A 19,816-nucleotide genomic window follows, 5' to 3' on the forward strand; every position below is an offset into this window, starting at 1 on the left:
TTGCAATACTTATGTTCTGTAATTGTAATTAAGAATTCTTTTTTAAAAAATTGTGCTCCAATACACATAACATAAGATTTTCTGTCTTAACCATTTTCACGTGTACAGTTCAGTGTTAAGGTTCTCATTGTTGTGCAGCCATCACCACCATCCATCTCCAGAGCTCCTATCATCTTGAAAAACAGAAGCTCTGTACCTGTTAAACATCAACTTCCCATGTCCTCCTCCTCCTCCCAGTCCCTGGCAACCAGCATTCTACTTTTTGTCTCTCTGATTTTGACTACTCTAATTATGATTTTTGACTTCATATAAAATGGAATCGTATCGTTTTTTTTGTGTGTGTGTGTGTGTTGTGACTGGCTTATTTCATTTAGCAAAATGCCCTCAAAGTTCATCCATGTTCATCCATGTTGTAGCCTATTGCAGAATTTCCTTCCTTTTTAAAAGGTTGAAAAATATTTTGTTGAATAGACATACCATGTTTTGCTTATCCATTTATTCCTCAGTGGACACTTAGGTTGCTTTTACCTCTTGACTACTATGAATATAATGCTGCTATGAATATGAGTGTCCTTGTATCTCTTCAAGACTCTGCTTTCAGTTCTTTTGTGTATATACCCAGAAGTGAAACTGCTGGATCATATGGTAATTCTATTTTTAATTTTTTGAGGAACCACCATACTGCTTTCTGTAGAAGCTACACAGTTTTACATTCTCACCAGCAATGCACAAAGATCCCAATTTTCTCACATTCTTGCCTATTCTTATTCTCTTCTGGTTTTTTTTAGTAGTTGCCATCATGATGGGTCTAAGATGGTATATCATTGTGGTTTTCATTTGCATTTCCCTAATGATGAGTGATGTTGAGAATTTTTTCATGCGCTTATTGGCCATTTGTGTATATTCTTTGAAGAAATGTCTATTCAAGTCCTTTGTCCATTTTAAACTCAGGTTATTTGTTGTTGTTTCAAGTTATAGGAGTTATTTATATATTCTGGATATTAATTCCATATCAGATATATGATTTAAAAATATTTTCTCCCCTTCTGTATGTTGCTTTTTCACACTATTGATTGTGTTCTTGGATGAATAACATTTTTATTTTTATGTAGCCCAATTTTTCTTTTTTTCTTTTTGTTGCCTGAGCTTTTGGTATCACATCCAAGAAATCACTGCCAAAGCCAATGTCATGAAGGTTTTCCCCTGTGTGTTCTTCTAAGAGATTTTTAGCTTTAGATCTTATATTTTTTTCTGTGATCTACTTTGAGTTAATTTTTGTGTATGGTATAAGGTAAAGGTACAACTTCATTCTTTTGCATGTGGATATCTAGTTTTCCCATTTGTTGAAAAATTCATCATTTTCCCATTGAATGATCTTGGAAACTTTGTTGAAAATCATTGACATACATGCAAGAGTCTATTTATAGGCTCTCTATTCTATTTCATTGGTCCATTTGTCTGTCTTTATGTCAGTACCACACTGTTTTGATTACTGTGGCTTTTCGGTAAGTTTTGAAATCAGGAAGTTTGAGAAGACCTGCAACTTTGTTCTCTTTCCAGATTGTTTTACTTGTTTGAGGTCCCTTGAGAATCCATGTGAATGAAATTAAGTTTTCTCTGCCTTGTCTATAGATTGACTTTAAGAAGTGAAAGCCAGCAAAAGGCATTACCCAATTATTTGTCAGTGCTGAACCAAGAAGTGTGATCAGACCTGTAGAGAAATATACTAGTTTGTTAGAGCTGTGCTCACAAAGTACCACAAACGGAGTGACTAAACAACAGGAATGCATTATCTCACAGTTCTAGAGGTGAGAAGTCCACAGTCAAGGTGCTGGCAGGGCCCTCCTTCCCTAGAGCAGGCAATAGGGACGATCTGTTCAGGCCTCTCCCCTGGCTTCAGGCTACTGCAGCATGAGTCCAGTCTTAACAAGACCTTCTCCCTGTGTGCATCTCTGAGTCCAACTTAACCCTTCTTATTAGGACACTAGTCATATCGGATTTAGGGCCCACCCTAATAACTCTGATTAAATTAATTTAATTACCCTTGTAGAAACTGTCTCTAAATAAGGTCATATTCTGAAGTATTGGGCGTCAGGACATCTTTTTGGGGCAACACAATTCAACCCATGACAAGAGGAAATGTAATCTTATCTCACCAAGTCTGTGCCATTTGGTGGCAAGTTCCTAAGTGTCAAAGTCAAATGGATGCCCTTCCCTTATACGCCATCAAAGCCATGCCATGTCTTAGTTTGCTTCATATTTGTTTTTTGGTTTTTTTTTTGAGACAGAGTCTCACTTTGTTCCCCAGGCTAAGTGAGTGCCATGGCATCAGCCTAGCTCACAGCAACCTCAAACTCCTGGGCTCGAGCAATCCTGCTGCCTCAGCCTCCCGAGTAGCTGTGACTACAGGCATGCGCCACCATGCCTGGCTAATTTTTTCTATATATTTTTAGTTGGCCAATTAATTTCTTTCTATTTATAGTAGAGATGGGGTCTTGCTTTTGCTCAGGCTGGTTTCAAACTCCTGACCTGGAGCAATCAGCCCGCCTCAGCCTCTCAGAGTGCTAGGATTACAGGCGTGAGTGACCCACTGCGCCCAGCCAGTTTGCTTCATATTTGAATAGAAATTTTCTCATTCAGATTTTAGTTTCTAATTGTATTTCCTTTTTTCTTGATGAATAAATGAAAAACCATTATGTTTCACATTACCACTAAGTTTATCTATGTTCCTAATCATACCATTGTAGTTAAATGCGGGACCCCGACAATCTAGGTTCAAATTGTGGGTCTATCACTAGCTATTTGGCCATGTTACTTAAACTCTCCTATATTTCAGTTTTCTCATGTTGTTAGTGGGGTAAGAACATCTCTATCTCGTTGGAATGTTATGAGGATTGAATGAGTATATATACAAAAAGATTCAGGGCAGTGCCTGACACATAATAGGCACTCTCAATAAACATTCACTATTTTCTGTAGCATACTGTAGTTACTGTTTCCTGAAATTAAGCTGCTTTTTCTTGAGATGGTCTTCCTAATGCCCTGTGAGTCCCTTGTACAGCAAACATCTCTACCTTCTTCTTTAAGAATGTCTTAGTTATTCTTGATTGTTTGCATTTCCTTATAAAATCTGGAATTATCTTGTTAAATTCTATCAAAAGAAAGAGATAGAAAAGGAGACACAGACAGGTATAGCAAGAGACAGAGTAAGAGATGGAAACAGAGCAGAAGAGTGAGAGAGAGAGGAAAAACAAAACGTTTATAGAGATGTTTTATTTGTATTTCACTGAATCTATAAATCAATTTGGAAGGAACTGATACATTTATACTATTGAGTCTTCTAATCAATGATGTGGTATAGCTTAGGTCTTTTTATTACATAGCTCTCACTGAGGGTGTTTTATAATTTTCTCATCGAGGTCTTATATATGTTTGTTTGATTTACTGCTAGGAACATGATTCTTTTCATTCCATTATAAACAGCATAGTTTAAAAAGTCATTTTAAGCCTGTTTGATGCTGATATAATACAAGTCCAATTTACTTTTGTATGTTGATTATTTTTTTTGAAACAAAGTCTTGCTCTGTCACCAGGGCTAAGGTACAGTTGTGTCATTATAGCTCACAGCAACCTCAAACTTCTGAGCGCAAGGAATCCTCCTGCCTCAGCCTCCTGAGTAGCTGGGGCTACAGGTGCCTACCACCATGCCAGGCTAATTTTCCTATTTTTTGTAGAGATGGCGTCTTGCTCTTGCTCAGGCTGGTTTTGAAGTCTTGCCCACAAGCGATCCTCCCACCTTGGCCTGCCAAAGTGCTAGGATTACAGATGTGAGCCACTGTGCCCCGCTGCATATTCTGATCTTGAAAATTTTTATAAATAAACTGTTTGCTTGGGAATAATTTTATATTTACAGAAAAGTTGCAAAGATGGTACAGAGAGTTTCTGTATACCCCTAACCCAGTATTCCCTAATGTTAACATCTTATGTAACCATGGCTTATTTGTCAAAACTGAGAAATCAACACTGGTACATTGCTAACAAGTAAACTCCAGACTTGACTTGGATTTCACCAGTTTTTACACTAATACTTTTTGTTTTTGTTGTTCTGGGAACCAATGTAGTATATCTCTTTGCATTTTAGTGCATTTCGACTTTGGAAAACAGCTACCTTGCTAAACTCTTTTATTAATTCTAATATTTCATATGTTGATTCTTTGGAAATTTCTAGTTATACGATTAGAAAATAATGAAGAATTTGCTTTTTCCTTCCAATCCTTGTATTTCTTTTTCTTGCTATACTGTCTTAGGGGGGACTTCCAGTACTTGATGGATAGAAATGATGATGATTTGCATTCATGTCTTATTCCTGATCTCAAAGGAAAAACTTTCAACATCTCACATTAAGTCCGATGTTTTTATAAGACTTTTTTTGCAGAGACTCTTTATCAGATCATGGAATTTCCCTTTTATTCCCAGTGTAAGAGGGTACATTGTAAAAAACCATCAATAGCTGTTGAATTTTATTAAACATTTTTTCCTGTATCTATAGAAACGATCATATAAATTTTCTCCTTTCATTCGTTTATGTGGTGTATTAGCAGTAACTGATTTTCTAAGGTTAGATCGAACTTGTAATCCTGGAATAAACCCAATCTTATAGCAGGATATTTTAGCTTTCTTGTATATTGTTGAATTCAGTTTGCTAATAGTTTTTTAGGCTTTTTTTGTATCCATGTTCATGCATGAAATGGACCTTTAATCTTTGTTTTGATACGGAGATTATACTGACCATAAAATGAGCTGGGGCAAGTACTCCCCCCCCTCCTCCGGGATAAGTTTGGGTAAGACTGGAATTATTTTTCCCTTAAACATTTCACTTTCATGAGTGTTTAAAGCCAAGACATACAGAAATCCTGGCTTGCGGTTGTCACTGCCGTGTTCACTGCCCTGCACTTGGGCAGAGGCCCTGCGTCCTTAAGGAGGGCAGGACAGACAGGGCTCCTCCTCTCGGGCTCCATCCTGCTGGGAGCAACAGGGACACGGCAGATCATTTACACCAGTCTTCCCCTAAGTTGGGCAGATAACGAGTTTTTGTAAACTTGGAGGAGATGTGATTGGGGGGTGCGTGCCCCCATGTGCCTGGGTTTTGGAGGGGAGGGAGAACATGGGGAATTATATAAAAAGCCAAAGTTACAGAGTCTCAGCAACCTAGTGGTGCCGCTGATTCACATTCGCTCCAAGCTGTTTGTCTCTGGCTGGGAGCAGGGTCAGCATAGTAGTGCGGGTACAATGAGCAGTTCTCCTGGTTCTCTAATTTCAGGGGCCTCCCTCCAACCCCATGCTTCTCCCCTCTGGCCCAGACAGACATTCAGCACCTTCAGTGACCGGGAAACCTCCATAGCCATGCCTCTGGGAGGAGAGGAAGTGACACTTCTGAGCTTTAGCGAGGCTGCCCAGGCACATTCCAGGAAAGGAAGTGAGAGAGGGTTTCCTTTTCCTTTTTCCTACGCTGCACCCTGGGGATTTTGCCTCACTGGGGGTGGGTTGACGTTGTACTGGGGAAGACGTGAAGGAGGTATCTATCCACATTCCTTTCCAAGGCTCTGGCCACAACCGGCTTTTTCAAGGTTCAGCTAAAGTTCTACATGAGTGGTTCTCAACAGTTTTGCTCTTTGCAGCCCTTCACACTCTTAAAAAGTATTGAGGACTCCAGAGAAATTTTGTCCATGTGGGTCCTACCTACTGAAATGTACTGCACTAGAAAATAAAACTGAGAATTAAAAAAAAAATTATTAATTCACTAAAAATAGCAATAATTAATGCATTACAATTAACACAATTAATTTTGTGCAAAATAATTGCATTTTTCAAAACAGTGAGAAGTGAGAATTTTTCTCAAGCAGTGAGAATTATTCAAATTAGTGAGAAGAGTGGCATTATCTTACAGTTTTGCAAATCATTTTAATTTCTGACTGAATAGAAGGTAGCTGGTTCTCATGTCTGCTTCTGTATTGAATCTAGTGCAACAAGTTTTTTTGTTTGTTTGGTTGTTTGTTTTGGCTAAAGTAGAGTCTCACATACATAAGTAGTTACAAAAGGAGAACCATTTTAATGGCTTTTCAGATAATTATGGATATTCTTCGATTGTACTCCAAAATTTGAAAATTGGTAGTTTCTTAAAGGATAGTAGCAATGTGAAATCCAAAACCATATCACTAAACTTTTCATAATCTGCTACATTAAAATCCGTTGGTTTATCTCTCGCTTTGAATGGCTCTTTTAGCCATGTGTGGTTTTGTAGCACCATGCATTGGTTATTGGGAAAATATTGGTTCTCTGAGTTAGGCAGATTCCAAATGTCGAGGCATTTCGCTGTGCAATGAATGGACCTGCATGAGCTCTAGTGAGGACAGCTGGATGGAATTCTTGGAGAAAGAGGCTCCAGATTCTTCAATGGGAGGAAGGGCCTTAAAACCATCTGAACCAAAGTCCCAGCCAATGCCAGAATCCCTTCAGCACCACCCAAAGGGAGGCTCCCTGGGCTCTGTCTGAAACACCAGGCAACCGACTTCACCATTGGCCCTTAGGCAAGTCAGTTTGCTCATCTCTAAAACAGGAATTATAACAACTTATCTCACAGGGTTAGGAAGCGAAGCAGTGTTAAAGCGTTTTATAAACAGTGAGCTCACCCAATTGCATAGCTAATTATCTATGTTAATTGCAATTACATAGTTGACTGTCAGAACATTCTTTACGTTAAGCTAGAATCTGGGTCCCGTAACTCTTGCCCACTGGTCTGGACCTGCCTTCTACCTTGAGCAGTGGTTCCCACTGTGTGGTTACAGCACCAGCAGCATCACCACCACCTGGGAGCTTGTTAGAAACGCAAATTCTCAGGTCTTGATGAGAACTAGTGAATCAGAAACTCTGGGGTGGGGCTTAGCAGTCTGCAGTTTAGCAAGTCCTCCTGGGGATCGTGAGATGTGCTGAAGTTTCAGAACCGCTGACCTGAACCCTGCTACTCAAACTGTCAGGGGTGAAGGGCATCTGTCCCCCCCACTCACGTGACCCTACCAGGAATAACCAGTTCTGCAACACTGAAGATGCCCTCTACCAAGTGGGATGAGTCTGCTCACCACGAACTCGGATGTCAACCCAGCATTAAATTGTTTTAAAGCTTCCAAACACTCTCAAATTCCGTACTTATCCCCAAAGAGACCATTAACAAACAGTTCAGAGATGGGCACTGGTCCCTGGACTGCAATTTGGGTAGAAGTTGCCCCAGATCTGTGCTTCCCAAGCCTAGTTACCTGGGGACCTTGTTAAGTTGCACATTTCGATTCACTACACCTGGGAGGGGCTTGAGACTCTGGTTTTTTAAGCATCCAGGGGAGATGGGTGCTGCAGGTCTGTGGACCACACTTAGAATAGCAAGGCGCTGGACTAATGCAGAACCTGTTCTCTTTGCTCACGAGTGTCTACCTAAATATTTGAAGCAGGCCATCATGTTACCATCCCCCAGGCTTCTCCTCTGGGCTGAACATGACCAGTTACCTCAACTGCTGCACGTCCCACAGTTGCCAGATCTGCAGCACCCCGCTTCCCCCCAAGACAGGCTGCCCCTGTGACGCTATGCACTCCACTGCCTCTTCTTCTCTCTGTTCTGATCTGCCCCCTGCTCCATCCTCCCCAGCATTTGGAGCTACTTCTTCAGTATTTCCTGGGCTGGCGCCAGCCCTGGGGGGTTTTCAGATGGCTCATGTTTCTGGGAAGCTCTTGCTGCTGGAGGAAGGAAATCACCCCAGAGCTAGACAGTGCACTGCGCATCTGCCTCTCCCGGACTCCCGCCCTGGCGCCCCTCCTGCTCCCCATCCCCTCTCCGGGGGCTCCTGCCTGCCCCAGCCAGAGTCACCTCAGTTCCACACTAGTTACCAGGATTTTCCGTCCTCCACCCGCCCCATCATGCACACTGGGGCACTTGGGGACAGGCAGGATAGCAGAGAGTGGCAAGAGGGGTCCTTTCTTTGCCAAGGAGAGGGGCTTTCTGACCAGACCAAGACCCTTTTGTCACATCCTTTCTGAGGGTCACCCATCCCCACTAGGCCAACGTCCCCTCCTCCCTCTCTCGGAGCCGTGCAGAGCAATCTCACTCCCCAAAGCCGGGCTTGAGCCAAAGCTTCATTTCTCAGAAGTTCCCAGGAGATGCACTTTCTGGGAAGGACCAGAGGGACGGAGCCAGTCTCACTCCGTAGCATCTCAGCAAGAGCTCATTAAATTAGTGAATAACTTGCCTCGCCCCAAGCCCATAAAACTCACAGGTAGATAACTTAAAAAAAAATTATTCGCAGCTTTACAGAGAAATGAAGACAACTAGATTAGAAATTCCATTTCATTCCCCTGAATGTGGGCTTTTCTGACACATCCATACATTTCAATGGCTGGGATCAGTATGTGCGTGTGAACTTAGACTCCTTTCATTTTACTTCTTTCAGTAAGTACACTAATATATACCTCTCCATGTGGCCAAATATTATTTGTGCTTTTGCCCTTTAAAACACACAGAGCCCTCAAGTGACCCTAGAGTAGCGTGGCCATCGTAAGCTCAGGCCCTATCACTTACTAGCTGTGTGACACTGAGCACATTTCTTAATGTCTCTGGGCCTTCTATGCCTGTAAAATGAGGATAAAATAAGAACCCACAGCATAGAGGTTTTGTGAGAATTAAATAAGACGACGCAGGCAAAGCCCCTAAAATAGCACCTAGCACTTAACAAGCACCCCGTTATATTTAGCTGCTAGGAAACCAATTCTTACCATCGTGTATTCGGCCAGTGGTCTATTACTGAGCATGTTAGGTTATTTGCAATCATTTCATTGTTATAAAAATGCTGTTATGAGTGTTCATTCTTTCTGGGGACCTGGAAGGAGGTGCCGAGTGTCTGCAGAGGGGGTGGGAGAGCAGGCGAGGCAGGTGACAGTCCTCAGGCACTCAGCCGAACGGTTGATTGACGCATGTGATGAATTTGGGGTATCTTTGAGAGGAAGGCACTTCAGACTTTTGTCACTTATTTCGCTACTGTGCCCCCGTGCTCGGAACAGCTCCTGGCCTGTTGCGGGCCCTTGCTCAATTAGCCGGTAAGTGGGGGACCGCCTGCTTGCTCTCCAGCAGGAGCGCCCGCCGGGCCACCAGCCTGCCGTGGGCGGCCCTGGGTCAGAATCCCAGTGACGCCCTGATTTGGGTCCAGATGTTCTGTCTGGCTCCACCCAGATCTCTCCTTCCTGACTCAGGGGACAGGAAGCTCCTGGCCGGGGGCAGCAGCTCTGAGCAATGGTCTCTTCCTCCTGCTGTCAGCAGTGAGAGGCCCCGCGTGGAATTCAGGTCATGGAGAGGGGGGTGGGGATCATGTTCTGTTCCCAGAAGTTGGACTCTTAGCAGGGGAGGAGGGATGAGAGGCGTCGGCCGGGTCTGAGAGCCAGCTGGTTAGAATCTTAGAACCTGTGTCTCAGAATCCTAGCAGCACTGTCTCTTTCGTGGGAAAGAGGCAAGTGAGGATAAGGAAGGAAGAAAGGGAGATGCCGAGGGGCATTCCCAGGTAGCCTACTGTGTGCCACCATGCAGTGCTGCCCACACAACGACCATGTGGGAAGGCATGGGCAGCTCGAGTTTAAAAGTGAGAAACAGACTCAGCGTTGTCCACGGCCACAATGCTAGCAAGTCCTCCTAGTGCACATCAGTGTTTCTTTGCTCACAGTTTCTTGTGGGAATAGGAACTTGACCCAGCAGGAGGGATTAGGAGCACCCCTCCTGGCTCTCAGTTTGTGCAGTCTGGCTGGGGCTGGGCCCACCCAAAGCTTCAGGGCTGTGCCCATGACTCAGATCTGGCTGAGCAAACCTCCACAGCCTCCGACCACCTCCTGGCCAGGGGCGCATGGCCAGGCTGGGCAATCGGAGCCAATGAGGATCAGTCCTGGGTTTTTTGCCGGAACTTTCTTTAGGTTGCTAGCATAAGATTTTAAGGTATAGGATAGAAGCTTGGCAAATTTGTCATCACAAAGGGGCAGCCTTCTTGGGAATAATGTTAATTTAGAGGGAAGCAGAACTGAGAGATGGAAAGGGAAAGAAAAATAAGAAATCACCTGAAAACCTAAATCCAACCATGAATTTGTGAATCAGGTCAGCTTGAAGATTGACTACGGTTGGAATTTTCATTTAGGTGAACCAATCCATTGTCTTTGTTCTGCTGAGACACTTGTAGCTGACTTTCTGTTACAGCCCAGTGAGTTCTTACGACTAGAGTACAGTGGAGTTGAGGCTGGGACAGCACAGTCCATACTTTGCTTTCTGCCTTCCCTCCCTGCTGCACACTGCACAGGATGTAAATGCCTAGTCTTGAGAAGATTTCTCAATTTGCTGCCTTGTTTGAGCTTACTTAGTAGGACTGGTGGGAGGGTGTGTGGGGTGGTGACCCCGCATACTCCAATACCTTTATATACAGATTTGCGGTTTTGTTTTTACTTGGATTTTACTGGTTCCACTGAGTGGTGTGCTGGTAAATGTTTAACAAAGGAACAAAAACACCCTGCTTTGTAGTGTTTGCCAATTTCTGTGGTGTAAATATTCCCACCATAGCCAATTCCCAGCTAGCAACACAGCATCGCTGAATGCAGAGATGGGAAGAGAAGCCCTTGCACACCGTTAGATAGTGTCTCCGCCGCACAGGTGTAATAGTTATAGGTGACCTCAAGAGATTGTGGATAATAATGAAATGTAAATAATTAAGAGGTTATACGTTTTGAATATTTGAATATTAAATGTTTGAATATTTAATACCTTTTTAATATAAAACTCATTTAATTATGTTTACATACTTTAATTTTTTTTTTTTGTCTGTGTTTGACAGCTGACTTTCAAAATTCCTGAAAATGCTATAATCGGCGCGTGTGAGTTGGTATGAGCTGGTTCTAGGACACCACTTACCCCACTTAGATCCCAGATGGAAATGACTATTTCTTTATGGGTTCGCAAGCAATGCGTGTAAGCTCTGGTTTGAATTACAAAAAGGAGCCTGAAAGCCGTCCTAAAAGCTCGAGTTTGGTGAAGTCTGGTGGCAGGTTGACATGTGCAGTGAAACTGAGTGCGTTATTGTGTGTCTGAGTATGAATGGAGAGATTCACCAACAGCTGAGAGGTGACACTCTTACTTCCCATGGGCAGCCGGTCCTGCTCTGTGGGAGGGGCCCTAAGCCAGTAAAATAGAGATGCAGGGCAGGGGTCCTGTGTCAGTCAAGGTGTCTGCAGAAAATGGGTAGCACATCCAAATTAGCATAATGTGAAGAGTGTTTGAGGAAGGGACTGTTTGCCAAGGTGTGGACAGGGAGAAGGAAGCCACAGGGATATAGTGGAATTCCAGGTCTGACTGTTCAGGGCTCTATTGCCCTCCCTAGGCCCGAAGGTGGTGCAAACAGAGGCCATTTACCAGAGCCTGGGTTCAGAAGGGCTGGGGGGCTGGGATGCCCTATAGGGACCTTTGACTGGAGGGACCTCTAACTACAGGAAGAGACACAGGAAATAAATACTGATCTCACTCTTATTCCTCCCTCTGATCTTCTATCCCAGCTCCCTGTTGGCTAGACTCACCCAAAACCCAAAGGGCAAGGCAACACACTGATGTCAACCTCCTGGGGGCACTGAGCAGGGTGGAAAAAGGTGGAAAGGGCCCCAAAGGCCAAATGGCACAGTCCTGACCTTGAGTATCTTGCTGTGAAGTAGATACCCTGGTCTTTTGTCTTGGGTCTAGGAAAAGGGCCAGGAAGCTTGCTTTTGGAACTGCTACAGGCCACCTTCATCCCAGAAATGTTCAGAGCTGGGTCAGGCGCCCCTGCAAGGGGCAGGAGGTGGTTTGTGTAGGTATACTGCTTCACCCCGCAGGACCAACACTTCTCTTCCAGCCTGGCCGAGGTTCCTGGGATGAGGAGCACGAGGTCTGTGGAGCAGCGCCTTGGCCATGGTCCCACCCTCTGCTGCCGGGACCACTCTCTCTCTGCCCAGCCAGTCCTACACCTCCATCTCGAGATTCCAGTCCTTTCTATGGATACTCAGCTGGGGAAGCCCTGGTCTGGGAGCCAAGACATCTGGGGTGCCTGACTCTGGCTCTATATCCTAAGGGGCTACCAGATCCTATCACCAATCTGAATTCTCTCATCTACAAAACCAGGGCCCTGGACCGGATGGTAATGATTCTCAAGGAAACCTCTGACTCTGAATATCTAATAATCCAAGATGTTATGAGTTTACTCTCCCTGTTATTTGTATAACGGAAGGCAGCCTTTCCACTGCCAGGAGGTGGCAGCAAAGCTCTGTTTTGAAGGGGGCTTTTGGCCAGGCTGGGTCCTGCTCTCCAGGAGCCCTAGACCTCAAACTCCAGCTTTGGAGGCAAGTTTGTACTGATGAACAACAACAACAACAATAATAACAACAGCAATAGCAGCATTACTATTATTGGCAACACCACCTGCAATCTGGGCAGCACGGCTTAGCTGAGGAAACACTTGTGCACAGCACCACGTGGGAATGACCCCACTGTGTAGGTAGGTCACACCAGGATTTTCAGCCCCATCTTGAGGCTCAGAAACATTTCTTGACTTGCCCGAGGCCCTCTGGCAAGTATGGGTGTGCCGGGACAGGGATCCGAGCTTCCTTGCTTTCGCCCCGTGCGCTCCCTGTCTCACAGTGCAGAAGACCCAAGGCAAGGCCCCCTCCGCTGCCCTCCCCCTCATTTTGCAGAGGGTGCAGAGGTGGCCAACTCAGCCAGAGGCTTCAGACTGGTTTCCAGCAGCTAGCTGGAATTGGACACGTAGATGCTGGGGAAGAAAACTCAGCACACAAAATCTCGTCTTCACGACCTTCTCTTTCTTCCAGTCTCCAGAAAAGAAAAAATTATTTGTCTTTAGCCATTTAATTCTCATCAAGATGTACCTAGTGTCTACGCATGAAAGACATTCATTCATTCATTCATTCATTCATCCTTTTGTTCAATAATCTGAATTCTGATGAGGTATAAGACACTGCTATGCACTGTGAAGGATATAGGAATGTTCTGTATTTCCTAACTCAGAGATCTGGGGGCCAAGAGCTGGGTATAGGGGCCAGGTAAGTGCAGAGATACTTGGGGGTGGCTTCCTCTTAGGGACCTCAGCTGAATTGGGAAGTACTTGAGAAGATAGAATCCAGATCTGGTTTATTGGGGTGTCAGGGAGGAGTGATTCTATAGGATTTTTTGATGAACCCTAACTGCCTGGTGTGTTAACTCTTCAAGCCAGAGGAAACCCTTTAGAGACACAGCCAGAGCCCCAGACTGTTGTCCATCAGGATCTCTGTCTTGTACTCCAGGTGGCTCTCCTGGGGCCATGCCTAAACCCTCCCCACCATGGTAACAGGTTGTCAGAGTGCTCACTATGTGCCAGGCTCTCGACCAGGCGTCCTCAAACTACGGCCCTCGGGCCACATGTGGGTGTTTTTGCCTGTTGGTTTTTTTACTTCAAAATAAGATATGTGCAGTGTGCATAGGAATTTGTTCATAGTTTTTTAAAACTATAGTCCAGCCCAGCCCTCCAATGGTCTGAGGGACAGTGAACTGGCCCCCTGTTAAAAAAAGTTTGAAGACCCCTGCTCTAGACCAAGTGTGCTTCTTACATATTCATATTTGCTTCCCCAAACAACCCTATAAATTGTTAACACCCTATTTTACATCTGAGAAACTGAGGCTTAAAGACATGGAGTAACTTGTCCAAAGTCACAAAGCTTATGAGTGGCAGGGCAGGACTGGGACCCTGTGAGGGTGGGACCCAGGGCTCTGCTCACTACAGCACACGCCCATGTAGAGAGAAAGCACACCACTGTGTGGCTCTATGTGCCACACGGGGAGTCTGAAAAGCTGCAACATCATCTCCTTCACAAAACATTAGACAAATCATAACTTGTCTGTAACACATCCAGAAAATGAGGGTGTTGATCCATGCCTGATCTTGGGTTGTTGGGAGGCTGGGATGGAAAATAGGAAAATTGGCAAATGAACACTTAGCATCACACACAGTTGTTCTATGTATTTGAAATAATATTATTGCTCTTACTGGGAGGGTGACAGGGATGGTGGGGGTGCCTGACTAGGACTGGAATCTGGGGGACTTTGAGAATGTTGTTTCTCCCTCCTGGCCCCAGATTCCTTGACGGTAATGATGAGGAGATTGAAAAGATCATTTCTAATGGACTCTTTCAGCAATGATGATGATGATCATAATGGTGTAATGGTGATGATGATGGTGGTGGTGGTGGTGGTGATGGTGATGATGGTGATGATTATGATATGGTGATGATGATGATGATGATGATAGTGATGGTGCTGAAGATGATGGTGCTGCTGCTGATGGCGATGGTGGTAATGATGGTGATGATGATGGTGATGATGGTGAGGTGGTGATGCTGATGGTGGTGGTGATGATGGTGATGATGATGATGTGATAGTGATGGTGCTGAAGATGATGGTGATGATGATGATGGTGATGATGGTGATGGTGGTAATGATGGTGATGATGGTGATTATGATGATGCTGATGGTGGTGGTGATGATGGTGATGATGATGATGATGACAGTGATGGTGCTGATGATGGTGGTGATGCTGATGGTGGTGGTGCTGATGATGGTGATGATGATGGTGGTAATGATGGTGATGATGATGGTGGTTATGATGATGGTGATGGTGGTGATGCTGATGGTGATATGGTGGCGATGATGGCGAAGATATTGATGATGGCTGTGGAGGTCGTGGTGCAGTTAGAGGCAGGTAATATCAGAATCATTTTTTGCCACCAGTGCTGCCAGTCCTCACCTTCCAATCCCACTGTGTCAGAGGCATTGAGGTGGGCTGGCAATAAGATGGGAAGGAGGATCTCGAAGGCCAGAGGGAAGGGATGGACCAAAATATTAGAGAATAGAGTACTTATCTCAGTGCCTGGTATATATTAAGCCAATACTTACCAACAGGCAATGGAAAATGTGAATTTTTAAAACAGTTTTATTGAGATGTCATTTATATACCATAGAATTCATCCATTTAAAGTGTAAAATTCAATGTTTTTTTATTATATTCACAGTTTTATATCCATCACCACAATAAATTGTAGAACATGTTCATTACCCCAACAAGAAATGCTGTACCCTCACCACAACCCCGCCATCCCTCCCACCAAAGCTATGACTTTTATCGTTATCTCCACCTTACAGAATGAGGAAATTGCGGCTAAGAGAGGAGAATAAATTGCCCGAGGCCGCACAGTTGATATGTGATAGCGTCAAGATTCCATCCAGGTTTGCCAGAATCCGAAGCCTGTGCTCCTGACCACCCCGGTCAGTTTGACTGAGGAAGCTCAGGTTCAGAGAATATGTGTGACCAGCCCAAGGCCACACAGCTACAGCCAATAAGTGCTCAGTGTGGCTCACATTTAGCTTGGCTGCTACTCAATCCTAATGGTCCTTATTCCATCTCACCGAGCCCCTTTGGGGTAAGCAAATCAACAATATCGGAATCAGTGGGATCCCTGAGATCCGAAAGACCTGAAACTTGCAGTAGCTTCTTTTTTTGGTGGGGAGAGAGGGTGGTGCCTGGGCTTAGCCTCACCTGGCTTGGACTGTTAGGGGCTCTCTGGGCTCTCCTTTTGGCTCTGCACCCTGAGGACGGTCCACGCAGGTGCAGGGGTTACCCTAGTTGGCAGGAGGAGCAAGGTGGTACCTGGGCTCCTCTCCAGTATTTTCCACAGCATCTGTCTTGCTGGGAGTGAATGAGTTTGACAGTACCTTCCACCTGCTCAGATGGAAGTTCCCCGTGGGGGACTGTGGGCGGGCACTGGAGAACTGTAGGACACAGCCCCTAAACGGGATGGGATGGGAAAGCAGAGCTACTTAGTGGCCCGAGAGTCTGGGATCTCCAGGGTATAGTTTCCTCTCTGCTCTGGACAACTACAGTCAGAGTGCTTAACCTTTCTGGGCCCCACTGTCCCTCTCTGTAAATTTAGGGGAAAATGGGGAACTGAATTCGCAAGAATTATGAGTTCCTAGGAAGAAAATGTGGTACAGTTATCTGAAAAGGCCTTCTCTTCTCTTTTCTCCTCCTCCTCTCCTTTGCCCACCCTTCCCCCAACTTCCTTGCTTCCTTTCTCTCTTGCCTGAGTGTTTTTCAGCTTCGTTGAGGTATAATTGACAAATAGGAATTGTATATATTTAAGGCATACAGCTTGTTTTAATATATGTATATATTATTCACTATAGTCCCTGTACTGTATAGCAGATCTCCAGAACTTATTCATCTTGTATAACTGAAACTTTTTACCCTTTGGCAACATCTCCCCAATTCCCCCAACTCCCCGTCCATGGCAACCACCATTCTACTCTCCGCTTCTAAAGGTTTGACTATTTTAGGCTCCACATGTAAGTGAGCTCATGCAGTGCTTGTCTTTCTGTGCCTGGCTTTTTTCACTTAGCATCATGTCCTCCAGGTTCATCCCTGTTGTCACAAATGGCAGGGTTTTCTTGTCTCTAAAGGCTGAATAGTATTCCACTGTGCACATACACCGAGTATTCTTTATCCATTTATCCGTCGATGGGCATCTAGGTTGGTTCCACATCTTGGCTATTGTGAATAATGCTGCAATGAACAGGGGAGTGCAGAGGCCTCAAGATCCTGATTTCATTCCCTTTATACATATGTACCCAGTAGCAGGATTGCTGGATCAGATGGTAGCTGATAGCTAGTAGATGGTAAATAATAGACGGTTGCTCTAATTTTGGGGGAACCCCCGTACCGTTTTCCATAATGGCCGTACCAAGTTATATCCCCACCAACAGTGCACAAAGGTTCCCTTTCCTCCACGTCCTCACCAACACTTGTTAACCTTTGTCTCTGCTAGTAGCTATTCTGACAGGTGTGGGTGATACTGGGTCTCTATTTTTAAATATCTGTGGAAGCTGGTGATTTAGCTGGCAATGGGTTAGATTTTCATCTTTTCTACCTGGGGTGAGGCGGCTCCACGTTCACATTCCTTGCTTTATACCTATAATAGAGCAGGCAAGACCCTAAACATCAGCTTCATGGAAGAGGAATGTGCCACGCTAATAAATACAGCAGAGCCGGGAATCTGAGTATTAGGAGAATTTATTTCTCACATGTTTCCCTCCACTCTCCCGGAGGTTTCCCTTGGTGACGAACATCAGGAGGGCCTCATTCTTCCATCTTCTGTGGGAGAAAGAAACCGTACACACAGGTGAGTCAAACCAAATGGGAGGCTGGGCATCGCCTGCGAGTGGAGCGGCTGGAAAGCCCGGGACTTCCTAAGAATAGCAAGGGCCGGCATCGCTGCCCTGTGCACGTTGTGAAAACAAACCGATCTAGATATGAAAGGGAGGACAAATGGCCAGAGAGGCAGGGGCTTCCTGGGCAGCATCTCCAGGGACAGGGAGAGACAGGGACTGCAAAAACGGTTCCCCTGTGCCTCCTGCTGCCTCACCACGGAGTCTTTGCTAAATGAGTGGTGTGTCTGAGTGTGCGAGCCGCAGCAGGAGAGAGAGAGGACAGACAGGCGCCCGGCAAGCCCTCCCAGGATGGCCCGTTGTCCCCCCTCCTGGGACTCAGAGCTCCTTGAGGAGAAGCCACACTCAGGTGCCCACACTTACCTGGCCCCCACACTCAGGTACCTGCTCTCAGCTGACCCCCCACACTCAGGAACCCCCTCTCACCTGACCCCCCCAGTCAGGAACCCCCTCTCACCTGACCCCCCACACTCAGGAACCCCCCTCTCACCTGGCCCCCCACACTCAGGAACCCCCTCTCACCAACCCCCCACACTCAGGAACCCCCTCTCACCTGACCCCCCCACACTCAGGAACCCCCTCTCACCTGACCCCCCACACTCAGGAACCCCCCTCTCACCTGGCCCCCCACACTCAGGAACCCCCTCTCACCTGACCCCCCACACTCAGGAACCCCCTCTCACCTGACCCCCCACACTCAGGAACCCCCTCTCACCTGACCCCCCACACTCAGGAACCCCCTCTCACCTGACCCCCACACTCAGGAACCCCCTCTCACCTGACCCCCCACACTCAGGAACCCCCTTTCACCTGACCCCCCACACTCAGGTACCCCCTCTCACCTGACCCCCCACACTCAGGAACTCCCTCTTACCTGGCCCCCCACACTCAGGAACCCCTCTCACCTGACCCCCCACAGTCAGGTGCCCACCCTTGTCTGGCCCCCTACACTCAGGTATCTGCTCTCAATTGGTCCCCCAAGCTCAGCTATCCGCCCTCACCTGGCCCCTCACACTCAGGTACCTGATCTCACCTGGTTCCCCATGTATAGGTACCCGCTCTCACCTGGCCCCCATGCTCAGGTACCCGCTCTCACCTGGCCCCCCACGTCTCTGCTCTTGGCCCTCAGCTTGTTGACTTGGGACTCAGCGATGTCCGCCCTCTCTGCGGCCTCCTCCAGCTCGTGCTGGACCCTGCGGCACCGGGACAGCTGTGTGTTGGCCTGCTCCTCCTGCCAGGAAGACAGGAGAGTGAGCCTGTGGAGCCCTCAGTGTGTGGGGGTGCCGGTGCCTGGGGGTGCTGGTGCCTGAAGGCCTCCGGGGAGTTGGGGAACCAGGACCGCGTGGGCCCTGGATTCCCTGATGGCAGAGAGGGAGGTGGCCGAGTTCTCCAGAGTGTGGGGACAAGGCTCCGAGCCCTTGACTGATACTGCCTGGACCACCTTGCAGGTGCTGCTGCCCCTGCAGGACCACCTCACGTTCCCCTGCTCCCCGCCATGTGCTCTCTCTCCCCTAGAGCTCTGTGCAGGAGACCCGAGTCCAGCGTTCTCCCAGGCCCCTGACAGTATCTGAGACCAATGACCAAGACCGCCTGTCCTGTGCGTCTGCCCAGCACCACCAGCTGGGGGCCAGGCCACTGAGCTGGTCCATTTGAGGTATTCCAAGAGTTCCTGGATAAGGGCCCTCCTGGGTGCCCTCCAGCCTGGCCTGTCCTGCCCGCCTGCACTGATCCAATGTGCACGAATTGCTCCCTGCATCGACCCTGTTCAAATCTGCCTCCCTGAGCTGAGGACAGAGCCAGCCAGCTTCCTGGGCAGGGAGGAGAAAGGGCAATGGGAGAAGCCATGTGCCCAGTCATTCGCCCAGGGCAGGGCCCCCCTAATTTTGTTCCTCAGAACACTAGCCCTGTGAGATGCTCTGCATACAGTAAGAAGGTTCCAAAGTCAATCAAGTGTGGGGAATGCTACATTCTAGAAGGCTTCTTCCACTGTGGAGAGTCAATTACATGTTACCTACAAAAACCTGAGAGATCCTTGAAGTAAAGCAACCAGTTTAACTTAGTTTAACCTAGAGTTTCCCAAACTGTTTCTTTTCTGTGAAAGAAAAGGCTCTCCCCTACTCTGGCACCAGCTTCCTGCTGTTATTAATGTCCCTCAGACCCAGGAGATGCTTTGTGAAACCTGGTTTCCGCCCATCCCATCTTTCTTGTTGATTTCACTTGTGTGATCAAGGGATGGATGGAAGAGGATGGAGTGCGTAGGCTGGGTGGTTGGGGACAGTCAGCTGGTCTGAGGCCAGCAGGGTGGGCTAGGATGCTCCAGAGTGGGTCGCGAGATTTAGGGTAGGGGTAGAGTGCAGGCGGGTGGCTGGGCTGAAGGGGGTGAGGCCAGAGGGCACAGACACCGTGGAGGTGGGAAGGTTTAGCACAGACTACGGGAGAGAAGAGGGCAGGTGTCCG

At 46.6% G+C, this 19,816-nt stretch overlaps 1 protein-coding gene across 1 annotated transcript in view; it reads right to left on the bottom strand.

Moving 5' to 3' along the window:
- The window catches only part of MYH13 (myosin heavy chain 13), a 96,138-nt gene that overhangs the window by 29,731 nt on the left and 46,591 nt on the right, over window positions 1-19,816 (bottom strand). Inside the window, exon 38 of the mRNA XM_075993897.1 lies at window positions 18,456-18,590. Within this exon, the coding sequence (XP_075850012.1) occupies window positions 18,456-18,590 (135 nt within the window). The remainder of the gene's footprint in view (window positions 1-18,455; window positions 18,591-19,816) is intronic.

The sequence above is a fragment of the Microcebus murinus genome, chromosome 18, assembly GCF_040939455.1.
Source record: "Microcebus murinus isolate Inina chromosome 18, M.murinus_Inina_mat1.0, whole genome shotgun sequence".
Taxonomy (NCBI): Eukaryota; Metazoa; Chordata; class Mammalia; order Primates; family Cheirogaleidae; genus Microcebus; species Microcebus murinus.